This window comes from Grampus griseus (genome assembly GCF_964374135.1).
Source record: "Grampus griseus genome assembly, chromosome: 3".
NCBI classification, from domain to species: Eukaryota; Metazoa; Chordata; class Mammalia; order Artiodactyla; family Delphinidae; genus Grampus; species Grampus griseus.
Window position 1 is genome coordinate 161,516,878 of NC_139019.1, and position 22,666 is coordinate 161,539,543.

A 22,666-nucleotide genomic window follows, 5' to 3' on the forward strand; every position below is an offset into this window, starting at 1 on the left:
GAGCACCTCCTGTGTGTTGGCATTATTCTTCCCATTGGGGAAGCCCATGATCACATGGTCAGCTCCTGTCCACATGGAACTTTCCTTTATAAATACTTCTTAAGGGAGTAAATAGTAGCTCATTTATTCCTCATTCCATCTTAATGGCTATTATTCCCCTTTCCCAGATGAGAAAACCCTAGGCTCAGAAAGGTGAAATCACTTGTACAAAGCCACACAGCCAGTAGGTGGTCAGGTCTGGATTTCAACTCAGAGCAAGTACTCCCAATCGCTTTGTTATATACTGCCTCTGAATAATATTATTGTCCAGAGCAGCAGCAATCACCATTTCCGCGTGCTAGGCTCTGTGGTAAGGACTGTCCCCATTCATTTATTCAACCAATGCACACTGAGCAGCTACTTTGTGCCAGGCGCCTCCATTTTAAAGATGGGTTAACAGGCCCAGGGAGCTTCTTCGAGAGATGGGGACGCACCGCACCGTCCTGGTGAAGCCTCCCCAGCTGGGTGTTCCACCTATGTAAGGCATTCAGTTGGCGCTCAGTTAACCCAAGACACTGCCACCGCCTGACACAGACGACCAAATCCGAAACCAACCTCTGCCCCAGCGCCACAGAGCAGCGGTTGGGGCGTGACCACGTACTGGAGCGTGTGCTGAGACGGCAGTTGGAAGCCCCGCCCCCCACGCGTGCACGTTGCGCGTCCCGTCGGCCCGCTAGGCTCCGGGAGTCCGGGCGCGGTTGGAGGCGTCCTCAAGGAGTGCGCGCGCCTGCGCCGGCGTCGGGCTCGCGCACGCGCACCTGCGCTGGCGTCGGGCTCGCGCACGCGCACGGCGGCGACGGCAGCGGTGGCGGCTGTTCCTGCCGAGGGCTGCGAGGGCGGGCGGCTCCGAAGGAAGCGGCGAAGCTGAGAGGCTCGGCGGCAGCTGCGGCGGTTTGGCGCGCGTGACTCTCGACCCTGCTCGCTCTGCGGCGGGCGTTTTGATCCGTTTCACGGGCGCGGGCGCAGCGGCGGCGGCGGCAGCCCGAGGCCTGCGGCCTAGGCCTCAGCGCGGCGGCGGGCTCGAGTGAGGTGTGGAGCCGGCCTGAGAGCTCTACGCGGCGGCACCATGAGCGTGGAGGCGTACGGGCCCAGCTCGCAGACGCTCACCTTCCTGGACACTGAGGAGGCCGAGCTGCTCGGCGCCGACACCCAGGGCTCCGAGTTCGAGTTTACCGACTTCACTCTCCCCAGCCAGACGCAGACGCCCCCCGGCGGCCCCGGAGGTGGCGGCGCTGGGGCCCCGGTCTGCGCGGGCCCGGGCGCGGCGGCCGGACAGCTCGACGCGCAGGTGAGCGGCACATGGCGACGCCGGAAGCCAGGGCCGGGCCTCGGCGGTCGGGGACCTGCCCCGGTTTCCCCTCCAGCCGGGCCCAGGCTGATCTGCTCGGGTCCCACAGCCCGGCCGGGTGCGGAGTAACCTGGACGGGCATCTCCCGCTCAGGACGTGCCCGGAGTAACCTGCCCCAGTTTCCGCTCTCCAGCCGGACCCGGGTAGATCTCCTTCAAGTTCCGCTCTGGTTGCGTCCGAGTGATCTCAGGACCTAGCTCAGGCCGGGTCTTACGTGATCTGTCCCAAGTCCTCTTCCGGGCCTGTCCGAGGTGAGCGGCCCTAGGTCCGTCTCTGGACAGGTTGGGGGCGACTTGTCCCCGAGTTCTCCTCCAGCTGGGTCAGTGCCCTGCTCAAACCAGCTCCGGGGTGATCTGCTCCGGTTCCCCCTCTGGCTGATGCGACCGCCCTGCCCCACTCCCTTACCTGTGGTCGCAGCCATCGGGGCACCCCCGCCCCCATTCATGCCCACTGTGCGGCGGGTTCAAATTTCACCGGGCCCTGGGATGCTGGCGAGAGGAGGGTCGAGGCTTCCCCAGCAGACACGGAATTTTTGCATCCAATCGAGAACCCCACACTCTCTGGCTTTTAAGATTATTCATGAAGCAGTTTGCGTTTTGTTTTTCCTTCTTGCATTGCCTGTTGCTGAAATCGACCTGTTACGTAACTCCACAGCCCTGCCTTGGAAAAGTTGGTTTTGAGTTTGTTCCTCCAATGGGGCCGTGGTAGTGGGTTTCATATAAATGGTTCTGCCACGTCAGAAAGTTTTGTTCTTAATAATGTGAACATTTAGCGAAGGCTGCTCAGTTATTTTAAATTTGGGTTTGTGTTACGAGAGTGTGTTAGGCATACACTTCCTGGACCTGGGTCCTTGCCCCGGGGTGGGAGAAGGGGCTGGCAGTGGTCTTGGGCTGGGCTCCCCAGGAATGTAGCCATCTTCCTGTGGATCTCAGATTCCATTCCTGTGCCTGGCACCTCCCTCAGGTTTATTTTCCTGAATTCTCAGCCAGGGAGGAGCTATAGGGTTCACCTTGTCATAGGTGTCCCTTAGCAAGAGGATCCACCGCCAGGGTGCGGGGAGCTAACCCATCCTCAGCCAGAGTGAGCTCAAACCCTGTCCTGGAGGAGGGGGCTTACATTCTAGTTGGATGAGTCATTCCCGTGGGTAGACCACCCACCTGGACTTTCTTTTAGCCCCTAATAGAAGCAGAAAACATTTGACTCATGCTAACCTCAGATTCCTTAAAAATAGAAGCTTGATGGGTGGGGCATCAGGGAGAACAGGTGTGCACCATATGTATGTTTTTTCGGTTTTGTTTACATATGGTGGGGGAAGGTAGGAGAGAGGGGAGAGTTTGCATGGAGAAATGAATGAGCCGCTGGAGGCTCATGATAACGCCTGTAGTTTCATACTCTGTAGACCTGTTTCCACAGCTGTAAAATGGGGATAACAGCTATATTTTTGTTACTTTTAAACATACGTGAAATCTGGACTCATGTATGAATGGATAGACCAGATAGTGCTGTCTGTAATTTGTGTCCAGCGTGTCCGGAAGGCTGAGGATAAAGATCTCTTGGTTGAGCAGTGTGCCATGACCCGTGGCAGCTCAGGGTTGTGAGAGGTAATCGTTTTATTGGAAATCCTGTTTAAACTGTAGCCTATAAAACAGCAAGCCTGGAGCAGCTCTGAGTTCTAGTTGGGTTCTTTTTTTTTTTTTTAAAATTAATAAATAAATATATTTACTTATTTATTTTTGGCTGCATTGGGTCTTCGTTGCTGTGTGCGGGCTTTCTCTAGTTGTGGTGAGTGGGGGCTACTCATTGCGTTGGCTTCTCTTGTATCGGAGCACAGGCTCTAGGCACGTGGGCTCAGTAGTTGTGGCTCACGGGCTCTAGAGCGCAGGCTCAGTAGTTGTGGCTCACGGGCTTAGTTGCTCCGCGGCATGTGGGATCTTCCCGGACCAGGGCTCGAACCCATGTCCCCTGCATTGGCAGGCGGATTCTTAACCACTGCGCCACCAGGGAAGTCCCTGGGCTTCTCTTCTGAGTGCCTTTTGATTTTATCTTATTGGATGAGTGGCTGTGGATTGTCAAGTGCTGGGCAACCACTTTTGTTTCACAGCTTGACCGAGGTAGAATTCACATACCATACACTTCACCCATTCAAAGTGTGCAATTCAGTGACTTCAGTACATTCAGAGTTGTGCAGCCACCACCACAGTCGATTTTAGGACATTTTCATCACCATAAAAAGAAGCCCTGCACCCCTTAGCCTGTCAGTCCTCCCTTCTCTAACCCCAGGCAGCCACTAATCTTTCTATCTCTGGATTTATGTACTCTGGACATTTCATATAAATAGACATATAGTATGTGGTCTTTTGTTCTTTTACTGAGCATGTTTTCAGGGTTCATCTATGTTGTGGCATGTATCTGCTCCATTCCTTATTATGACTGAATGATATTCCACAGCACAGACAGACCACATTTTGTTTATCCACTTACCTGTCGGTGGACATTTGAGTTGTTTTTGTTTTTAGCTGTTATGGAAAATGCTGCTGTGAACGTCTGTGTAGAGGTTTCTGTGTGGACGTAAGCCTTCAGTGAAATTGGTGGGTGGTATGGTAACAACTGCCTGTTGCTTTTTCGGGTGCTGCCAGACTGCTTTCCGGTGTGTAGCCACTTTTGATATCAGTCTTGACTGCCAGTTTTGCACAGTTGGTTTTATCTGAAAGTTTGTTGAGGTAACACATGTGTGTCTTGGCCAGGGTGGGAGAATGGCAGGCAGAGGTGACTCCTGCTGAGCTCTGAGTTGGTTCCAATGACACTTGTTTTCTTGTTTATTATTTGAAACTGATATTTATCAAAGCCCTGACAGGTGTCCTTAAGATAAAGGGACAGTTTTCTTTTGGGTATTTGACCCTTTCCTGGCCCCTTCCCCTGCCCCTCAAAGGGCAGGGAAAGGTAATTTTGGAAGTCCTTTGCATAATAGCTGGTATTACAGACCTTCTGGTCTGCCTAGTTGGAATATTTCCCCTTGACTGTTGCTACTATTGTGTTTCCTCCAAACATTGGAATTATGGTGAAAATCTTAAGAGTTGGGAACACTGCCAAACAAAAAAAAGGAAATGAACCATTGATACAGCCAGCAACATGGATGTATCTTCAAATAATTCCAGTGAGTGAAAGATGCACTTAAAAAAGAGTATATACTCTTTGATTCTGTTCATATAAAACTCTAGAAAGTGCTAGGTAACCTACAGTGACAGAAGGCAGATCAGTGGTTGTGGGGAGGGGAGGAAAGGAGAGAGGGATGGCAAAGGCACGAGGAGACTGAGGGTGATGGATGTGTTTGTTACCTTTATTGATGGATTCACCGGTGTTTATGTACATTGATGTGTGTCAATTTATAAAATTATAAAGAACTGCTACCTACTCTTCAAAACCTGCTGCCTTCAGAAGTCAGGGAAGGCTGTTCCAGCATATCCTTGATTGTCCAGGTAAACAGATCATTTTCTGCTTCCTGGCCCTCAGCTTATGGTGAGGAGTGAGTTCCATATAGTTCTGGGGTTCCTAAAAGTGGTGAGTTTAAAATTTGAGTCAGCCCTTTTTTGTTCCGTGAACACTCAGTACAGCTGTGACATAAGTACGCCTTGAGAAAATTGGAGATGAGATGCTGCTAACCTCGCAGGAGCTCTGGCATGTGTTCTACCTGTACTTTCCTCTTATTGGATTTCTGGCGTTTGGTTCCAAACCCCTGAAAGGGAGGGCTTACGTGTCAGTTACTGCTTAATAAGCGAAATAACTCCTAACTCTATTTACCCAATTAGTTTTGTTACCCAGATTCAGCATGATTGGGGGGAAAAGGTAACACTAATACAATACCAATATTAACAGCAGAACAAAGTTCTCTATCAATCTAGCTCCCACAACCAAAAAAGAGAGGCATCTTTCTAATAGCTTTACTGGGCTTCCCTGGTGGTGCAGTGGTTTAGAATCCACCTGCCAATGCAGGGGACACGGGTTCGAGCCCTGGTCCGGGATGATCCCACATGCCGCAGAGCAACTAAGCCCGTGTGCCACAACTACTGAGCCTGTGCTCTAGAGCCCGCGAGCCGCAACTACTGAGCCCGCGTGCCTAGAGCCCGTGCTCCGCAACGAGGGAAGCCACTGCAGTGAGAAGCCTGTGCACCGCAATGAAGAGTAACCCCCGGTCGCCGCAGGTAGAGAAAGCCCGTGCAGAGCAATGAAGACCCAGTGCAGCCAAAAAAAAAGTAATAATAAAATAAATAAATGATAGCTTTACTGAGGTATGGTCATATACCAGGGTCCTCTTGTTTGTTTGTTTTTTTATAATTTTTACAATTTCACACACCTTGATCTGGGTCATAGATATAAGCAGGTAAGACATACTTTTTTTTTTTTTTTTTTTGGCTTTGCCAAGCAGCTTGCAGGATCTTAGTTCCCCGACCAGGGACTGAACCCGGGTCCCTGGCATTGGAAGCACGGAGTCCTAACCACTAGACCGCCAGGCAGTTCCCGAGGCCTCTTGTTTTTAAGTGTTCAATTCAGTGTTTTGTGTTTTTTTTGTAAATTTACTGGGCTGTGTAGCCATCCCAACAGTCACTCACTGTCCTGAGTTCTCTTTCATGCCACCTTTCCTTTCCTCTTCTATTTTTGCTCCTTCTAATCTTGGTAGTTTCTTGTTAAAGCTCTAAGGTAGGGAGATCGGGTGACCCCGTGCTTCCCATTCCAGGTCACACACTGGGGAGATGTGGTGCCTCGTGTGCTAGGTAGGTTCTGTGCTGGTGTTCAGAGGTAGGAGCTGAGGCCTGGCCACACTGCTCATGTGGTGAGCCTGGGAGCCCTCATGTGTCTGTTCACGTTTTGTTTTGTTCCCTCTGCACAGACTCTCAGGCTGACCTCCTCAGCCTGGTTCTCAATGCCCGTCCTCTCAGTACTTCTGTTTCACTGTCTTGCTGTGCTTGGGGAGGGCTGACTCCCACTGGGAGTCAAAGTGAGTCCTTTGCCAACTGCAACTGCTTTGTTAGAAATGGCAGGTGCTGCCCAGTCTGCAGTTGACCCTGGGGACAGTGAGGGCCCAGAGGAGGGAAAGGGAAAAAAGCCTTTGTGAGTGGTGGTCCTTGAGTTGTTCAGGAAGTGCACCCTGAACAACTTGGGCACAGGGCTTGGCATGGAGGGAAAAGGGCTGTTGTCCACGACGAGGGGCTCGGGCTGGATCCTGGAGCCTTGTGTTGCTGCTGAGGGGTGCCGTGACCTCCCTTGAGAGGAAGGGCCCTTAGGTGGCAGGGAGACCTGGCAGAGTTTGGCTGAGGCTAGAAGGGGAGCTCAGGCAGAGAGCGCTGGGGTCAGATGTGTGCCCTCAGGTGCGCACATGTGTGAACTACCACAGTACCAGGTGGCCACTCCTCCTCAGGCACATGCTCGTCACTGCGCTGAGCACCCCGTTGTCCCCGAGTCCTCATAACTCCTCTAGAGCAGGCGTGAGTTCTTTTCTGATGGTTTGCATCAGGGCCCGGGACCCCCTGGGCTGAGGCAGGGCTCCCCTTGGATGGGAGGTGTGAGTAGGGGGTCAGCAGACCTTTGGAGATGCTGCCCCGAGAGCTGGGTGAGAGGCCTTGCAGGAGGGAGAGGCCCCACCAGAGCGCTGTGCGCAGGGGCTGGAGGGGCAGATTGTGGGCAGTGGCTCTCAACTGAGGGGCAGTTGTGGTGGTTAGCGTGGTAGGGGTGGTCTTTTGGTGGTATAGGACAGTCCAGCTCACAGAGAAGGGCCAAGATGACCATTGTGTTCAGTGGGACCCAGAGCAGAATGTGGCCTGGGAGGTGCAGAGGGGGCAGTGAGTCGGGCCGGGTCTTTAGTGCTCCCTTTTCCAAGTCTTATGGGGCCCCAGTCTTGGGGGGCTTTGAACTCTTCTTGCCGGAAGAGCTTTCCTTGAGGGCAAAATCCTACTTCCTCTGATAAACAACAGGAATGCCGGGTCCTGGGATCCCATGGCTGGCATAGGGTCCTTGTGCCTTTTTATGTGTGTTGGTCCACTAGCAGCTTGCAAGTTGGACAACTGAGCCGGGTTTCTCAGGATCCCTGTGGACTGTTGCCAGGACGGCTTCTAGACAGTACAGTTGATTTAGGCTGCCTGCTGAGCTGTGAGTAGCCCTTTGTCATGACTGAGGATAGCACCTTCGTATCTACCCTAGCTCCTCGCATAGCTCAGCTGCCAGGGCTGACAGTGAAGCTGGAGGGGTTGCTTGCCTCATCCCGAGGCAGAAGCCATTTGGTACAAGCTGTGCTCATCTTCCATCACTCCTTTCAAGTGCATGGCTCTGCAGAGCTAACACAGATTCCAGGCAGCCACCTTGTCCACCTGTATTGTGTAAAAATGTTTATTAGGAATTCTCTCGTGTATAAGTAGATAAAGCAAATCCTGCCCATCTGTCTTCTTGATTTGATGGTTGTGAAGATTTTCTTTTCTCTCTTTTTTCTTTTTCTTTGCTGAAGTGTTTTAAAGCAAATCCAACTTGTCATTTCACTCTTCTGAGGTTGAGCCATATGAGTTAGTGATACTCAACCATTTAGACTTATGCTATTTAGAATGCATTTCTAAAAACATGAAAAGGGCATCTTTCCTTCATAGCCATACTGCTGTGGTCAGACAAACAGCACCAACAGTAGTTTTTCAGGATCATCTAATATTGAATACATGGGGCTTCCCTTTCTCCACAGTCAGATTATTTACCTGGTCCGGATCCCTGTGAGGTCTAGTGTTAATGTGATTGATTGTCACGTCTCCAGCCCTGCTCTTCTGGGCAGCCCCTCCCTCTTCTTCTTTTCATGCCACTGAGCCAGGATCCGGTCCAGGTCATTGTCCTGTGAGGTGTCCTGCCTTCTGGACTGAACCTCTCCTCACAGCCTGGCTTCTCCCTGCAGGTGTGGGTGGATTCCATGTCAGTCTGTGAGCTCCTTTGCGAGTGGCTGACCCCAGAGCTGGGCAGGCAGGGGCAGCACAGGGTGAGCTGCAGACACCCCAAACAGGTCGAGGATATTCTTGAGCTTTGAAATGAACGGCAGGGGTGGACTTGGCATTTGGTCAAAACAAGGGTCTACTGAAAAGAGGGAGGCAGGTAGAACTCCTTTAACCCAAAGCTCAGGGACTGCTGTGCTGGGTGGGACCATGTGAAGTTCCCTTCATTGTAGGTCAAAAATGGTCAAATCTCAACAATTTCTTGTGGTTAAAACTAATGGATTAAAGAAGGCTAAGAGATTACATCACAAATAATGTGTAATTGTTAACTGGGTCTTGGATTTAAAAAACTGTAAAGGACATTATTAGAACATTGGGAAAATGTGTCTATGTGTATTAGATATCAGTATTACATCAGCATTATTCCCGAGTGTGATGTTTATATTGTGGTTGTGTGGAGAAAGCCCTTGTCCTGGGACCTATGATTCTGAAATGGATCAGGAACAGAAAAGTATGTGTGTGTGTGAACACATGTGTGCATGTGTGTGTGAACACATGTGTGCATATGTGTGCGGAGCAAGAGAGGGAGAGAGCAAATGTGGCAAAATGTGAGTGGCTGGTGGATCCAGATGGTGGGTGTGTGGGTCATTCATTCTCTGTAGTTTTGAAACTTTTTCAAAAGCTGAGGGAGAGCGGATCTTCTGTTAGCCTTTTCCTGAGGCAGGGCTCAGAGACCTGGTAGTTCCTCTCTGCCTCAGGTCACCTGAGGGAAAGGCGATTTCCCACTCGCTCTTTTTTATTTAAGTTGTGGAAGAAAAGAATAAATGATGAGTCATTTTACATCTCAACCTTATATTTTGATTGAGAAGATATGTTCATTTAGCTAACACTGTGAGAGCCTCCTGGGGTGTGGGCTCAGTTCTAGGTGCGGGGGTCAGAGCAGGGAGCAGGACCGGCAGAGCTGGCCCCACTGGTGCCCCTCAGATAGGGTCAGGGGAGGCCTCCCTAGGAGGTGCCCTGTGGACTGGGACTGAAGGACCAGGAGCCATCTGTGTAGAAGCCAGGGGGATAGTGAGTGCAAAGGCCCTGGGACATTGGCATAGTCGGGGATTGAGGGACAGGAATGTCTATTTCATGCTGAGTGGTATGACGCTTATGAGGTTTGGGGTAAAAATTTATGGTCTAAAAGTTCTTACCAGCACAGTTAGTGGTAATTTTTGAACTGATGTGCTTTTCCTTTGTGGGAATGAAGTGGCCTCTCTTCCTGCTGTTCTGAGGTGCACTGAGTTCTGCAGTGGGTCGTAAGAAACTCTCTGGGCAGAAAACCTCTGCAAGACCTTGATCAGCTCAGCAGCTCATAGATGGACTTCAATAATGAGTGTCCAGAGCAGGGGTGGAGGGAGAACTGTTTCCTTCGCTTTCTAGACCCAGTGACACGGTGCCTGGGGATGGGCTTGGTGCCAGGGGTGCGGGGAGGACTTTCCCTTCTTGAGCCCAGCAGGACCCAGGAGTCCTGGCTGGAGGTGATGGGTTGATAACCTCAGTCCTGTGTCAGACAAGGACACTCCCCTCCCTTCTTCCATTACGTCGCCTGGCTTGGATTGTGGGCCTTCTCTGTGCCAGGCACTGTTTAGTGCTTTAACTCATTTAATTATAGTTGCTAAGGTCAAATGTATTTTTGAAGTTAATGTTTATCTTAAAACTTTCCAGAAAGTAGAGGGAGAAATTAACAAGCCAGCTATAGAAGTCTGTGTTGTGGTCAGGTCACAGCTGGGCAGGAGTGGGGCTGGGCAGGGGTTGGACAAGTGCATGTGGTGTGTAGGTGTGCGTAAGTACTTGTGAGGAGGGACAAACCCACGCCCCCCAGCCACACAGCTACAGGGCCTACTGGGGAATCCGGACTCCTCTCTCTCTAGTCTCCCTGCCTTCAGTGGGGGGTGAGGGAGAATCCATCTGACCTTGTGTTGTGTCGGTATTGTATTGTCTCTTGAGAGTTCCTAGAGCAGGTCCTAGAACGGACTTAGATTTCCTGCTCCTTATTAAACCCGAAGGGGTATGAGTGATGCAGAGAAAGGGTCGTCACATGGTTGGTCAGGCTCTGTTAAGAGCCTCACACATTCCTGATGTGCCCTCTGCTGGTTCACTCTTCCCTCTGTGAGGGGAGATGAAGTGTGGGATCTGAGGCCTGGATGAAGCAGGAGTGGGTGGAATGAAGGCACCTGGTGTCACGCATGTGTCCGTATTACTCCACATACTAATTTTTATGTTTCAGGAAAGTAAAGATTCACATATCACTAAGGATATTTCTTTACACATAAAAGTTTATACAACCTGATGAGACATTTTAAGAGTTCTTCTAGACTAGGAGTTAGCAAGCATTTTCTTTCTTTTTTTTTAAATTAACCATTTTTTATTTTATTTTAAAAATTATTTATTTATTTATTTATTTTGGCACGGGCTTCTCTAAGGCGTGCCATCTTAGTTGCGGTATATGGGATCTTAGTTCCCTGACCAGGGATCGAACCTGGGCCCCCTGCATTGGGATCGTGGAGTCTTAACCACTGGACCACCAGGGAAGTCCCCCAACCCTGTTTTAAATTGAAGTATAGGTAATTTACAATATTGTGTTAGTTTCAGGTATACAGCAGAATGATTCAGTTATATATATATTCTTTTTCAGATTCTTTTCCATTATAGGTTATTACAAGATATTGAATGTAGCACCCTATACTGTAGGTCCCTGTTGTTTTATCGATTTTATAGTAGCAGGGTGTATATGTCAATTTCAAACTCCTAATTAACATCCCCCCATCAGTCCCTTTGGTAACCATAAGTTTGTTTTCTATAGTTGTGAGTCCATTTCTGTTTTGAAAATAAGTTCATTTGTTTCATTTTTTTTAGATTTCACATGCAAGTGATATTGTGATATTTGTCTTTCTCTGTCTGACTTCACTTAATAAGTGACTTCACTTAATATGATAATATGATATGTCCATCCATGTTGCTGCAAATGACATTATTTCATTCTTTTTTATGGCTGAGTCATATTCCATTTTATGTATATGTACCACATCTTCTTATACATTCCTCTGTCGATGGACATTTAGGCTCCTTCCATGTCTTGGCTGTTGTAAATAGTGCTGCTGTGAACATTGGGGTGCATGTACATTTCGAATTAGAGTTTTCTTCGGATATATGCCCAGGAGTGGGATTGCTGGGTCATATGGTAGTTCTATTTTTAGTTTCTTGAGGAACCTCCATACTGTTCTCCATAGTGGCTGCACCAATTTACATTCCCACCAACAGCAAAGGAGAGTTCCTTTTTCTCCACGCCCTCTCCAGCATTTATTGTTTGTAGACTTTTTAATCATGGCCATTCTGACTGGTGTGAGGTGATACCTCGTAGTTTTGGCTTGCATTTCTCTAATAATTAGCAAATATTGCGTGTTTTGTCATGTACCTGTTGACCATCTGTATGTCTTCTTTGGAGAAATGTCAGCAAGCATTTCCTTCAAGTGCTAGGTAGTACGTTCTAGGCTTTGTGGGACAAGAAGCAAATACCTACTATTAGGTATTTCATCCAACCATTTAAAAACGTAAATACCATCCTGAGCCTGAGATTGTGGCCCACACCCTCTCAGCCCTCCCCTATAGCATGATATATGTGGCTCTTTCACTGCCATGAAGTGAAATCCAGGTACCATAATCTGGCCACACACTTTCAGAAAACAAACATGTGTGTGCTGAGGCAGTCACACTGAGAGGTGTCTTGGTCCCTTGTCGGCAGCCTCATCCCAGCATTGCCGCTGCATGTGTCAGGAGAAGTGTTGCCAAAAGGAAAGGTAACTTTTTGAAGTAGTAACTTGCTATCAAAATTTCAAACAAAGGGGACTTCCCTGGTGGTCCAGTGGGTAAGACTCCATGCTCCCAATGCAGGGGGCCCAGGTTCGATCCCTGGTCGGGGAACTAAGAGTCTGCCCGCATGCTGCAACTGAGAAGTCCGCATGCTGTAGCTAAGAAGTCTGCTTGCCGCAGCTAAGGATCCCACATGCCCATGTGCCGCAACTAAGACCCAGTGCAGCCTAAATAAATAAATAAATGTTTAAAATATTTTCAAACAAAGCACAACAAAAAATTTAACAACCTGATTAAAAATGGGCAAAGTAGGGCTTCCCTGGTGGTGCAGTGGTTGAGAGTCCACCTGCCGATGCAGGGGACTCGGGTTCGTGCCCTGGTACGGGAAGATCCCACATGCCGCGAAGCGGCTGGGCGCGTGAGCCATGGCCACTGAGCCGGTGCGTCCGGAGCCTGTGCTCTGCGGCGGGAGAGGCCACAACGGTGAGAGGCCTGCGTACCACAAAAAAAAAAAAAAAAAAAAAAAAAGGCAAAGTACTTGACTAGACCTTTCTCCAAAGAAGATACCCAAATGGCCAACAGGCATAGGAAAAGATATTTAGCATCATTATAATCCAGGTTGTGTCAATCAAAACCACAATGAGATACCACCTCACACCCATTAGGATGGCTACTATCAACAACCAACAGAAAAATCACACGTGTTGGCAAGGATGTAGAGAAATTAGGACCCTTGTGCACTACTGGTGGGTGGGAATATAAAATAGTGTAGGTGCTGTGGAAAACAGTATGGCAATTCCTCAAAAAGTTAAAGATAGAATAATTATATGATTCAGCAACTTCACTTCTGGGTATATACCCCAAAGAATTGAAAACAGGGACTTGAAGAGATACTCGTACTCCATGTTCATAGCAACATCATTCACAGCAGCCAGAAGGTGGAAGCAACCCAAGTATTCACTGACTGATGAATGGATAAACAAAATGTTGTGTGTCCATACAATGGAATATTATTCAGCCTTGAAAAAGGAGGAAATTCTGACACAGTTAGGACATAGATGAACCTTGAGCACATTATGCTAAGTGAAATAAGTCAGTCACAAAAGGGCAAATACCGCATGATTCCACTTATGTGAGGTCCCTACAGTAGTCAGATTCATAGAAACAAAGTAGAATGGAGGTTGCCAGGGGCTGAGGGAGGGGGAATGGACAGTTTCAGTTTGAGAAGATGAGAAAGTTCTGGAGATGGATGGTGGTAGTGGTTGCACAACCATGTGAATGTACTTAACGCCACAGAACCACTTACAATTTTTTTAAAAAGGAGGTCAGGGATTTACAAAGAGGTGCTTGTGATGATGTTAATAATACTGTCTTCATTACATTAAAATCCAAAAGTTAATACTGATTTTTCATTTAAAAAAAAAACCTTCCCCCAAACAAAGCATACAGTCTTCTTGCATTTAACCTGATTGTTGCCTTCTGAAAAAATGTTGGGACTTCCCTGGTGGTCCAGTGGTTAAGACTTCGCCTTCCAGGGCAGAGGGTGTGGGCTTGATCCCTTGTTGGGGAGCTAAGATCCCACATGCCTGGTGGCCAAAAAAACAGAACATAAAACAGAAGCAATATTGTAACAAATTCAATAAAGACTTTAAAAATGGTCCACATCAAAAAAATCTTAAGAAAAAAAGATAGTATATTAAAGTGGTGGCAGACACAGTGAAATGGGGTTCTGATCTGGCTGAGACCATTGCAGAGACACGTGTTCCTGTAATGGGTTCTTGGCTTCCTTGACAACCTGAATGCACCTTTGGAGTTTCTGGGATGCCCCCCCTCAGGAGACCCGTTGTCCTTAGGCCCATATAGGTGACTGGAGCAGTGGACAGGGACTGGCCTGAGCCGACCCCGCATGGCGTGGGTGTGGGTTTTGGTTTCCCAGCTCTGCGTGGCAGGCCAGTGTCTGATCCCGTCTCACAGCTCAGAGAAACCTGGTGCCTGCCCTGGGGCTCCTGTCACTCCTTCCCGTCTTTCATCGCATGATGCTTCCACTGCTTGACCCAGCCTTTTGTGGGCTGTGGCCCGTGGGGACCATGATGAGGACTGTTGGCTGCTGTCTGAGGAGGCAGTTCCAACGGGGGCAGCATTAGGAGCACCTGTTTCCCTCGGACAAGCTGAGTCTGTGCACTCGTGAATGGATGTGTGAGCTCAGCAGAGGTGCCTGTGAAATTCATCGCTTAGTTATTTCAAGTTGCCTATTTGTATGTTTTTGCTGTTATGACATATAAAGGGTACATTTAGTAAGATTGTGTCCTGAAACTGGAAGATTATCCTAACATTCAATTTCTAATTCATAATTAAGAAGGGCTGCCTTCTGGAGAGGGGAACTGACAGTGAAGGAAGTATGTGGACTAACGAGAGAACTGCATTCCCACATCTGCAGGGGTCACAACCTTTACTTCTGGTGCTTAGGCTTTAAAGGAGGAGGACCCTTGTGCAGCTGTCTGCAGGGGGGGACCATATCTGGTTTGTAAAAAGTCATCTTGCTTCTTGTGGCCCTCAGCTTCCTGCTTGTAGTCATGGCGCTATGGCTAGATGGGGTTGGGCCTGGGTGTGCAGGTGGCAGGGCGGATGACCTCAGCCACCTGTGCCCTGTTTTTGGCCAGGTAGGTTTGATAGGGAAGAGGAGAGTATGAAAAGTCAAATCAGAAGACGCTGAACTGTTGCACACAGTAGAGAGCAGGCCAGTGCTTCATGGGAAGGTTGCCATGACTGCTCATATGGGGAGAAGCCATGTGCCTGGGCTGAGGCGCGGAAGCTGCAGTCTTTCATGGTGACGCTGCCTTCTGCCATAGGTCGGTGGGCCTGAGGGCATCCTGCAGAACGGGGCCGTGGATGACAGCGTGGCCAAGACTAGCCAGTTGTTGGCCGAGTTGAACTTCGAAGAAGATGAGGAAGATACCTATTACACGAAGGATCTCCCCATACATGCCTGCAGGTGAGCACCTTCAGCGGAGGAGAGGACTCGCCTCCCAGAGCATCCACATTCTATATGCATTTGCTAACTTTACAGAGGCCCCTCTAAGACCATGGACTGTGACACTTGGAAACACTGTCCTTGGGAATAAGGAGGTTGCTCAAGCCTTTATACACACATAAGTCCCTATTACTGGGCAGGCGAATGGGATCAGCACCCTCTGTCATCCCTGATTCTCCCAGCTGGAGGGGGAAAGGTTCCCCTTCTCTGCTTTCCTCAGGCCCTTGGGTTGTTACCCGGTACCTGCCCCACTCATGTATCAGAAAGAACTCATCACATGGGGTGAGCATTTGGAGGGTGAATAGAGCAGCTAAGATTTCTCTTACAAAGAGATCACTGTAGGCTTCTTTAAAACATCTGCCTCCTTGTTGCATGGAAGATTCCTGAAAAATTGGAAGTGAGTAGTCAGTGGATAGACCTGCGTGTTGACCAAATTTGGAATTCTTATCTAGAGGAGGACCCACCCCTTGTGTTTGGACTTACTCTTGCTTTTTTGTTACACGCACATGAGGAAATTGAGACCAAAAGAGGTGAAATGATCTTGCTCAGGGCACCCCGCCAGGCAGGGCAGTGGGCCTGGGCCTCTACTCAGCTCTGCCTGCCCCTTGGGCACGCTGCCCCTCTGAGGTCTGCACCCATCACGGGACAGAGGGCCGCTCTTTTCCCTGCTTGGTGGGCACACTTTTTTACTTTGTTGGCTCTTTGTTCACTCTCATTTACAGTACATTTTTACATATGTATTCGCGTTCCTGTTATGTACCAAATATGCCTGTGAAGTGGTCCTGGTGAAGCTGCAGGTCGTTAAAGTCTGCACACCCCGTCACACTCCTGCCGTCCGTGGGGAGTGGAGTAGGGAGAGCCCCCTGGCGTGAGGTGTTGAAGGGAAGGTTCTTGGCCAGAGGACATTCTCATTTGAGACTTGAGTCTTGGCTTCATCCACATACAGAACTCTGTGGAGAGCCAATATTTTTGTTTTTGGTGTGTTGATTTTCAGAAAAGGGAGGCCAGGGGGATCTCCCTAGGTGCTCCTTGTGAGCTGAGCTCAGTCTGTACCCCAGGACCCTCCGCTGCTGGGTTGAGCTGAGTGTTCCCAGGAGCAGGGCGCCCTCTGCTGGAGCATGGGAGGCACTGTGAACGCAGCGTGGTCTCAGCTTACCTTCTGTGTGCCCAGAGCTAAGGATGCCGATTTCCCTGCTTATAAGTCACGGTTCCTGAAACTTGAGGCCAAGGGGAGTGACTAGGTCACCTTGGGGGTTTTAGGACTCCGTTGTTGGGCTCACCTGGCACCTTTTACTGCTCTCACCCCCCCACACACACCTCACCCTGGAAGGGGCTTTGCTGCTGTCTGAGGAATCTCCACAGCACCCCTAAACCCTTCCCTGCGTTCACAGGGTCAGGAAGCCTCTGCAGTTAACTGATTGGATTTTGTTAGTGGGATCATTGGGTTTGAGTATGTGTTTAATGAAAAACTTAAAAATGTTGTAAGAGGAAAGAATTTTACATCCTGCCAAATTAAAACCAGAGAGTGGTCTTCTAGCTTTAACTGTTGATGTTTTGACTTTTTTAGTTACTGCGGAATACACGATCCTGCTTGCGTGGTTTACTGTAATACCAGCAAGAAGTGGTTCTGTAATGGACGTGGAAATACTTCTGGCAGGTAGATAATCAAACCGCGCATGTGTCTTTAATCAGTGCTGTGCTCAGATTTGTGTGTAAATTATGGAAATGTTGAAGCGAAGCACAATATAAAAGCACGCTAACAAACCTGGTTTTTTCCCTCCTCTGTGACTGGTTTAACTTGAAACAGATGGTGGTGTGTGAATGCCTTAATGTATTTACCCTTGATTTATTCTCTGTGGTTCTTTTTATTATGCAAGTAGGGTTGGCTTAATTCTCTTTCCCAGTTTTTATTTGTATTTTTCTGCAAGATGAGCTCCTGGCACGCCCGTTCATCTTCATTACTGGGTGCCTGGGGAGGATGTTCCCAAGACAGTAATGGGCATCCATGGGAGCCGCTTCCTGAGAAGGCTCCCTCTGGCCTTAGCTCATCAGAGCAGTCCTGAGGCTAATATGGGCCAGATCCTGAATCATCAGATTAAATTAAGTTCACTTGACCGTCGGTTCTGGGCTTCCCTTCCTGCTGTTGATCAGCAGCAGCTGTGACTAGGTCCCTTGTTTTGTGTTTGGGGTGAGACCCGCATTGTGAGGGTGCTTGGATTCCAGGGGAGAGTCCGTTTGGCTAAGCTCGAGTGGTGAGACTCCTCAGCCTCCACCACTGGCGTGGGTCTGGTCCTGGTGGCTCCTCCAAGGCTGCCATGATGTGCAGCGACTCACTCCATTACCACAGGGAAGCAGAGCAGAGTCTCCGTGGGGCAAGGATCCAGGTCGCCTGCAAGAAAGCGGCATCTTCCTCTGAGGTTCATGTTTTATAGAAATAAAGTGACAAAATTCCATAGGCAGCTTTATTTGCACAGAACCCCGTACCCTTACTGTGCCTTTGGCAGCTGTGGCTGAGGACACAGAATGGTCAGATCTCGTGTCACCTTGGAGTTAGTAATGCGAATTGTGGGGTTCTGAGTGAGGCAAGAAAGGGAGCTGATGTTTTTTAGAGATTTGAAGGGAAAAGCATCTTCAGGATAACCAGAAGAGACTGGTATACCATTTTCTAAACATTCTGGGTAATTATAAGTGTTACCGTGTTCACATTAGTTCCTCTCCTGCAGGAAAAGCAGTTAAATAAAACTTGCCTTGGCTGGCAACCCCAGCTTCCGGTCAGCAGAGCCAAGATAAGGGAAGTGAGCGGAGGGCCTCTAAGAGAAAACAGACTCGGCCAGCCAGATTGTGTGTTCTGTGCAAGGTCAGACTGTGAAGGTGATGGGACAGCCACTCGCCTTCAAGAAGCTGCCAGTGTAATGGAGTGAGGTGGGCCTAGAAAAGACAAGAGAAAATCACTGATCCTGGTAGAAGGCCCAGGGGTGGGGGGAGGGGTGGCTTTGGAAGTACGGAGAGCAGTGATGATTAGTTAGGTAATCTGACAGTCTTCGTGGGGCCAGAGAGGATTAGGATGTTGGCATCTAAGCCGAAGCTTGAACAGGAGGGGTTTCCCAAGGTGATGTGAGGGTGGCAGCAGGGAAGGCTGGAGGCTTGGCAGGCATGCTCAGCGTGTGACAAACCTGCAGCCAGGCTGCAGATCGCTGCGGGGGCTGGGAGGGCTTGAGGCAGAACCGTGCACCACCCGTGGGCCCTGAATGAGGCTGGCGTGGCGGAGGGTAGAGTTCTGTGGCTGGGGCACTCAGGTCCTGGTTTAGGTGAGCCGTGTCCCGGAAATGAGAAAGGCGTCAGAGCCCTGGCCACCCGAAGCAAGGAAAGAGCTGAGGCGGTGGGGCTTTCAGACCGTTCAGGGCTGGCCCTGTGCTTCCGGAGAGTAGCCCTGAGCCCCACTACTCGGTATTTTTTACTGTCCTCAGGTTTCTAATACATTTGGTTATCAGGTTTCCTGGCCTGCAGCAAATGAGGAGGGGTGTTGCTCCTGGAAGCAGGCACAGGGGCCATGAGAAGTGACTTTGAAAGGAGCAGGAGAGAAACTACAACGAGCAGAGGAGCAGTGAAAGGGGCGAGCCTCCTGCCTCTCCAGGACAGCAGCCTTGGCCCCAGCGTTAGATTCACTTAGGTCCAATAAGTTGGATTTAAGAAAGCAGGAACTGGGGGGGAGAGAAAAAAGCAGGAACTGTGTGAAACGTGTTAGGAAAGTTTTCCTTAAAAATGGTTCAAGTCGGATTGATTTTTGTGCTCCGTGGGGAGCCAGTTCAGGGGCGGGCTGGTCCCCCGGGATGCCAGATGGATGAGGTGTGACCACTCCTGCTAATGGACCGTGAACGGTACCGGAACTTTTAACGGAGCTCGAAAATTGGAAGTGGTGAAAAGCCAAACTTCGGGTGTTAACTATTTATCATTTCCTGGTTTCAGCCACATTGTAAATCACCTCGTGAGGGCAAAATGCAAAGAGGTGACTCTGCACAAGGATGGGCCCCTGGGGGAGACGGTTCTGGAGTGTTATAACTGCGGCTGCCGCAACGTCTTCCTCCTCGGCTTCATCCCTGCCAAGGCTGACTCGGTTGTGGTGCTGCTATGCAGGTGAGGGCAGGGCCGCGATTTCCCTGGGGGACTGCCTTTCAGCCCCAGTCCTCTTCCCCAAAGACTCAGCCACTCCATGGCTCTGACTCCATGGAGCTTTAAAATAGTTTCTGCCGACTGACGAGGTGTAAGGAGGTTCGGGGGGCTGGGGCTTGTTAGAGAGCTGGGAATGTCAAGTAACCCTTTTGGGGTGTGTTCTGGTTAAATCACGAAAACAATTCTGTAAAAGCAAAGTCTCTTCTGAGTTTTAAGAGTTCAGAGCTCAAGTGTGTGGGGACACACAATTTATTCCTAACAATTTAAAGGTAATGTGCTCATACAGTAAAATGTAGGGAAAACGCCCCTTTGAGGTTAAAGGCAGTAAGCCTTTGGGGGGCTAGAGGTCATCCTCACCTGGGCTCTCCCCACCCTCGGGGCTTCTGCAGGCAGCCCTGTGCCAGTCAGAGCAGTCTCAAGGACATTAACTGGGACAGCTCGCAGTGGCAGCCCCTGATCCAGGACCGTTGCTTCCTGTCCTGGCTGGTCAAGATCCCTTCTGAGCAGGAGCAGCTGCGGGCGCGGCAGATCACCGCCCAGCAGATCAACAAGCTGGAGGAGCTCTGGAAGGTGAGGGCCTGCTGGGAATGCACACCCATCTCAGCACCAAGTGTTGCCGGGGGTGGGGAGGGGAGCTGGGGGTGGTGTCTCAGAAACAGGAGGTTCCGGAAGGAGCTCGAGGGGGACTCTGCAGCCTCTACCTGGAGTGGCCCCTCGAGCTCCTTCTGGAAGCAGGACCGAGGGCGCCACGGGTACCTCCGCCAGGCCTCTGGGAAAGGAAAGCTCCGGCTGTTAGAATTTTTCTCTTGCTGAGGGCAAGGGTAGGTGGTGGGAAGGAAGTGGTTGGGAACTGGCCATTGGTGACTGTGTGTGGACATGTCAGGAAGAGCCGGGCCTGAGTGGACAGACAGGACTGCGGGTGTACTCCATAAAACCTGGTCGGGCCTGTGGCGCATCGGAGCCAGGGCGACACCAGGCTGGGGGCGTGCAGGATTCCTGCCCTGCCCACAGACTGTTTCTCCAGGGAAGCCCATCTCTGGTTCTGGCTGTTTATATTTTACGATAAAGTTTTAGTAACTAGGCTAGAAATTTTAATTAGGCACCCATATAATCAAGGATGTGAATTTATCTTCAAGTGCAAGTCAAAATATTTTTGAAGGACAGTCCAGCAAGGAACCTTTCCACCTTGATTTTCAAGTTGCCACAATTACTTCACTGTTCCTGTTTGTATCCAGACAGCCCACATACTGTTTTGTCCCTGCCAAGGAAGTGTGCGTTGCTCCTGTTGGTGCAGCATAGGATCAGGAGGAAATGGGGACGTGGGCCTTCCTTTCTGTTTACACAGCCAGGGAAGCCAGTAATCTTTCTGGCAGCCAGGAAGAAGTGTAATCTCTCCCAGGTCAGGGGTTAGGCCTTTGTTGGAGAATGCAGCCATCTGATGGTATAGGTGTGTCAGGGCTGTGTACCTGGGTGTCCACCTTTGTGTGCCGCGTGGACTTCCTGATATGAGGGCTCTCCTTACGGAGTGGACACCACCGACCACCGGGTGCCCTTCTCCGCATCAGCCCAACATCAGCTCGTTCTGAGAAATGGTGGGTGTGACTGTGCCTCTGTTGACTGGGGAGCTCGCATATAGTTCATTGTAGAGGTGAGAACAGGGAAGAACGTGGTGCCGTTCTTGTCCTCTAGGAAAATCCTTCTGCCACCTTGGAGGACCTCGAGAAGCCGGGAGTGGATGAGGAGCCGCAGCATGTCCTCCTGCGGTATGAGGATGCCTACCAGTACCAGAACATTTTCGGTCCTCTGGTCAAGCTGGAGGCTGACTATGATAAGAAACTGAAAGAGTCGCAGGTGATGTGTGTGCAGGAGGGTTTGGTCATTTTAACAAAGCATCTCTTCTAAGGTCTGGGGAGGGTGGTTTTCTCTGCAGACTGCAAATGCTGACGTGGGCCGAGGCCCAGCCCCTGAGAGACAGAACCGTGGATTGAGGACAGGCCTGTGGGCAGACGCCCCATCACTCAAAGCCAGACACCCGCCTGGGTGTTTTCTGATTTTAAATCCAACAAAAATTCCTTACATTTGGGTTTGTAGCCTTTGCCACAGCCATGAGAGTCAGACCTCAGGAGCCCACAGCACACTGAGGACACTCCTTGTGCCCATCCCTCGGAGACTGTGCATAGGAAGCAGGAGCCCTGAGGCTCACGAGATGTGTCCCCGGCCATCGGCTTCCTTCTCTCCCTCCGCAGCCCACAGAGAAGCCGCCTCCAAGAACAGACATCATATGGGGGTCTCCTGGTCGTCCTGCGCAGGTTTCGGGGTCCTAATGACTTCTTGGATGTGCCCTTGTTGGTGTTTCAGGCTGTCCGGTGCTGCTCGCCATAGGGCACGCACCTGTGGAAACCCAGACACAAGGAGTCCAGGCCTGTGTCTGTGTTGCAGGCTAACAGGGCTCTTATTTTTTATGTGCTCAGACTCAAGATAACATCACGGTCAGGTGGGACCTGGGCCTTAACAAGAAGAGAATCGCCTACTTCACTTTGCCCAAGACTGACTCTGGTAATGAGGATTTAGTCATAATTTGGTTAAGAGGTGATTTTAAGTTTTAAAATATTTGTGACCATAAGTAGCATAAAATTCCTAGTTTCACCCTTGTAAAGTGTCCCTTAATTTGAACTCTTCATGGTAGCGTCTGTGGCACATGTGAAAACTTTAACTTTCTTGCTGTCTTTTCCCTGTAAGACATGCGGCTCATGCAAGGGGATGAGATATGCCTGCGGTACAAAGGGGACCTGGCGCCCCTGTGGAAAGGGATCGGCCACGTCATCAAGGTCCCTGATAGTATCCTTTGTGTAAAGAAGGGCTGGCACAGGCACTGTCTGCCCAAGTCTGTGACGAACTTGTCCAGAGCACAGGAGACCTGCGTGGGGGTCACTGCTGAGAGCAGCCTCGGGGCCTCAGGTGGAGGGAAGGGTGTGTACAGCTGCGACTGCAACGCCCTTTCTTCAGGTGTCCTCTGAGGGGGCACCGTTTCTATAAAACTGATGAAGAGAGCTGCTTAGGCAGAAGCCAGGGTGCTCCGAGCTATGTGCCTGAGGGCTCTGCGGAAATTCACAGTCAGGGCCTGGAACTTGGGCCCTGGGCTTGGCTGCTCCATGCTGGGTGCTGGCTGCTGCCCCAGGGCTCACGAGGAGGAGGACGGTGCTGGCTGCGCTGGCCCCGGACACGGTGGGCAGAATCTGTCACCGAGAACATGGGTCTCTGGCTGCG

General features: G+C 50.2%; 1 protein-coding gene across 2 annotated transcripts in view; it reads left to right on the plus strand.

Moving 5' to 3' along the window:
* Positions 1–1,105: 1,105 nt before the first annotated feature.
* Positions 1,106–22,666, plus strand: part of UPF1 (UPF1 RNA helicase and ATPase) — a gene marked incomplete at its 5' end in the record, with an annotated part of 35,990 nt that continues 14,429 nt past the window's right edge. Inside the window, 8 exons of one of the 2 annotated variants that reach the window (XM_082650683.1) lie at positions 1,106–1,327; positions 15,048–15,190; positions 16,797–16,886; positions 19,196–19,363; positions 19,789–19,969; positions 21,089–21,250; positions 21,871–21,988; positions 22,139–22,237. In XM_082650683.1, the coding sequence (XP_082506809.1) occupies positions 1,106–1,327; positions 15,048–15,190; positions 16,797–16,886; positions 19,196–19,363; positions 19,789–19,969; positions 21,089–21,250; positions 21,871–21,988; positions 22,139–22,237 (1,183 nt within the window). The remainder of the gene's footprint in view (positions 1,328–15,047; positions 15,191–16,796; positions 16,887–19,195; positions 19,364–19,788; positions 19,970–21,088; positions 21,251–21,870; positions 21,989–22,138; positions 22,238–22,666) is intronic. The other variant, XM_082650684.1, reaches the window with a different exon arrangement.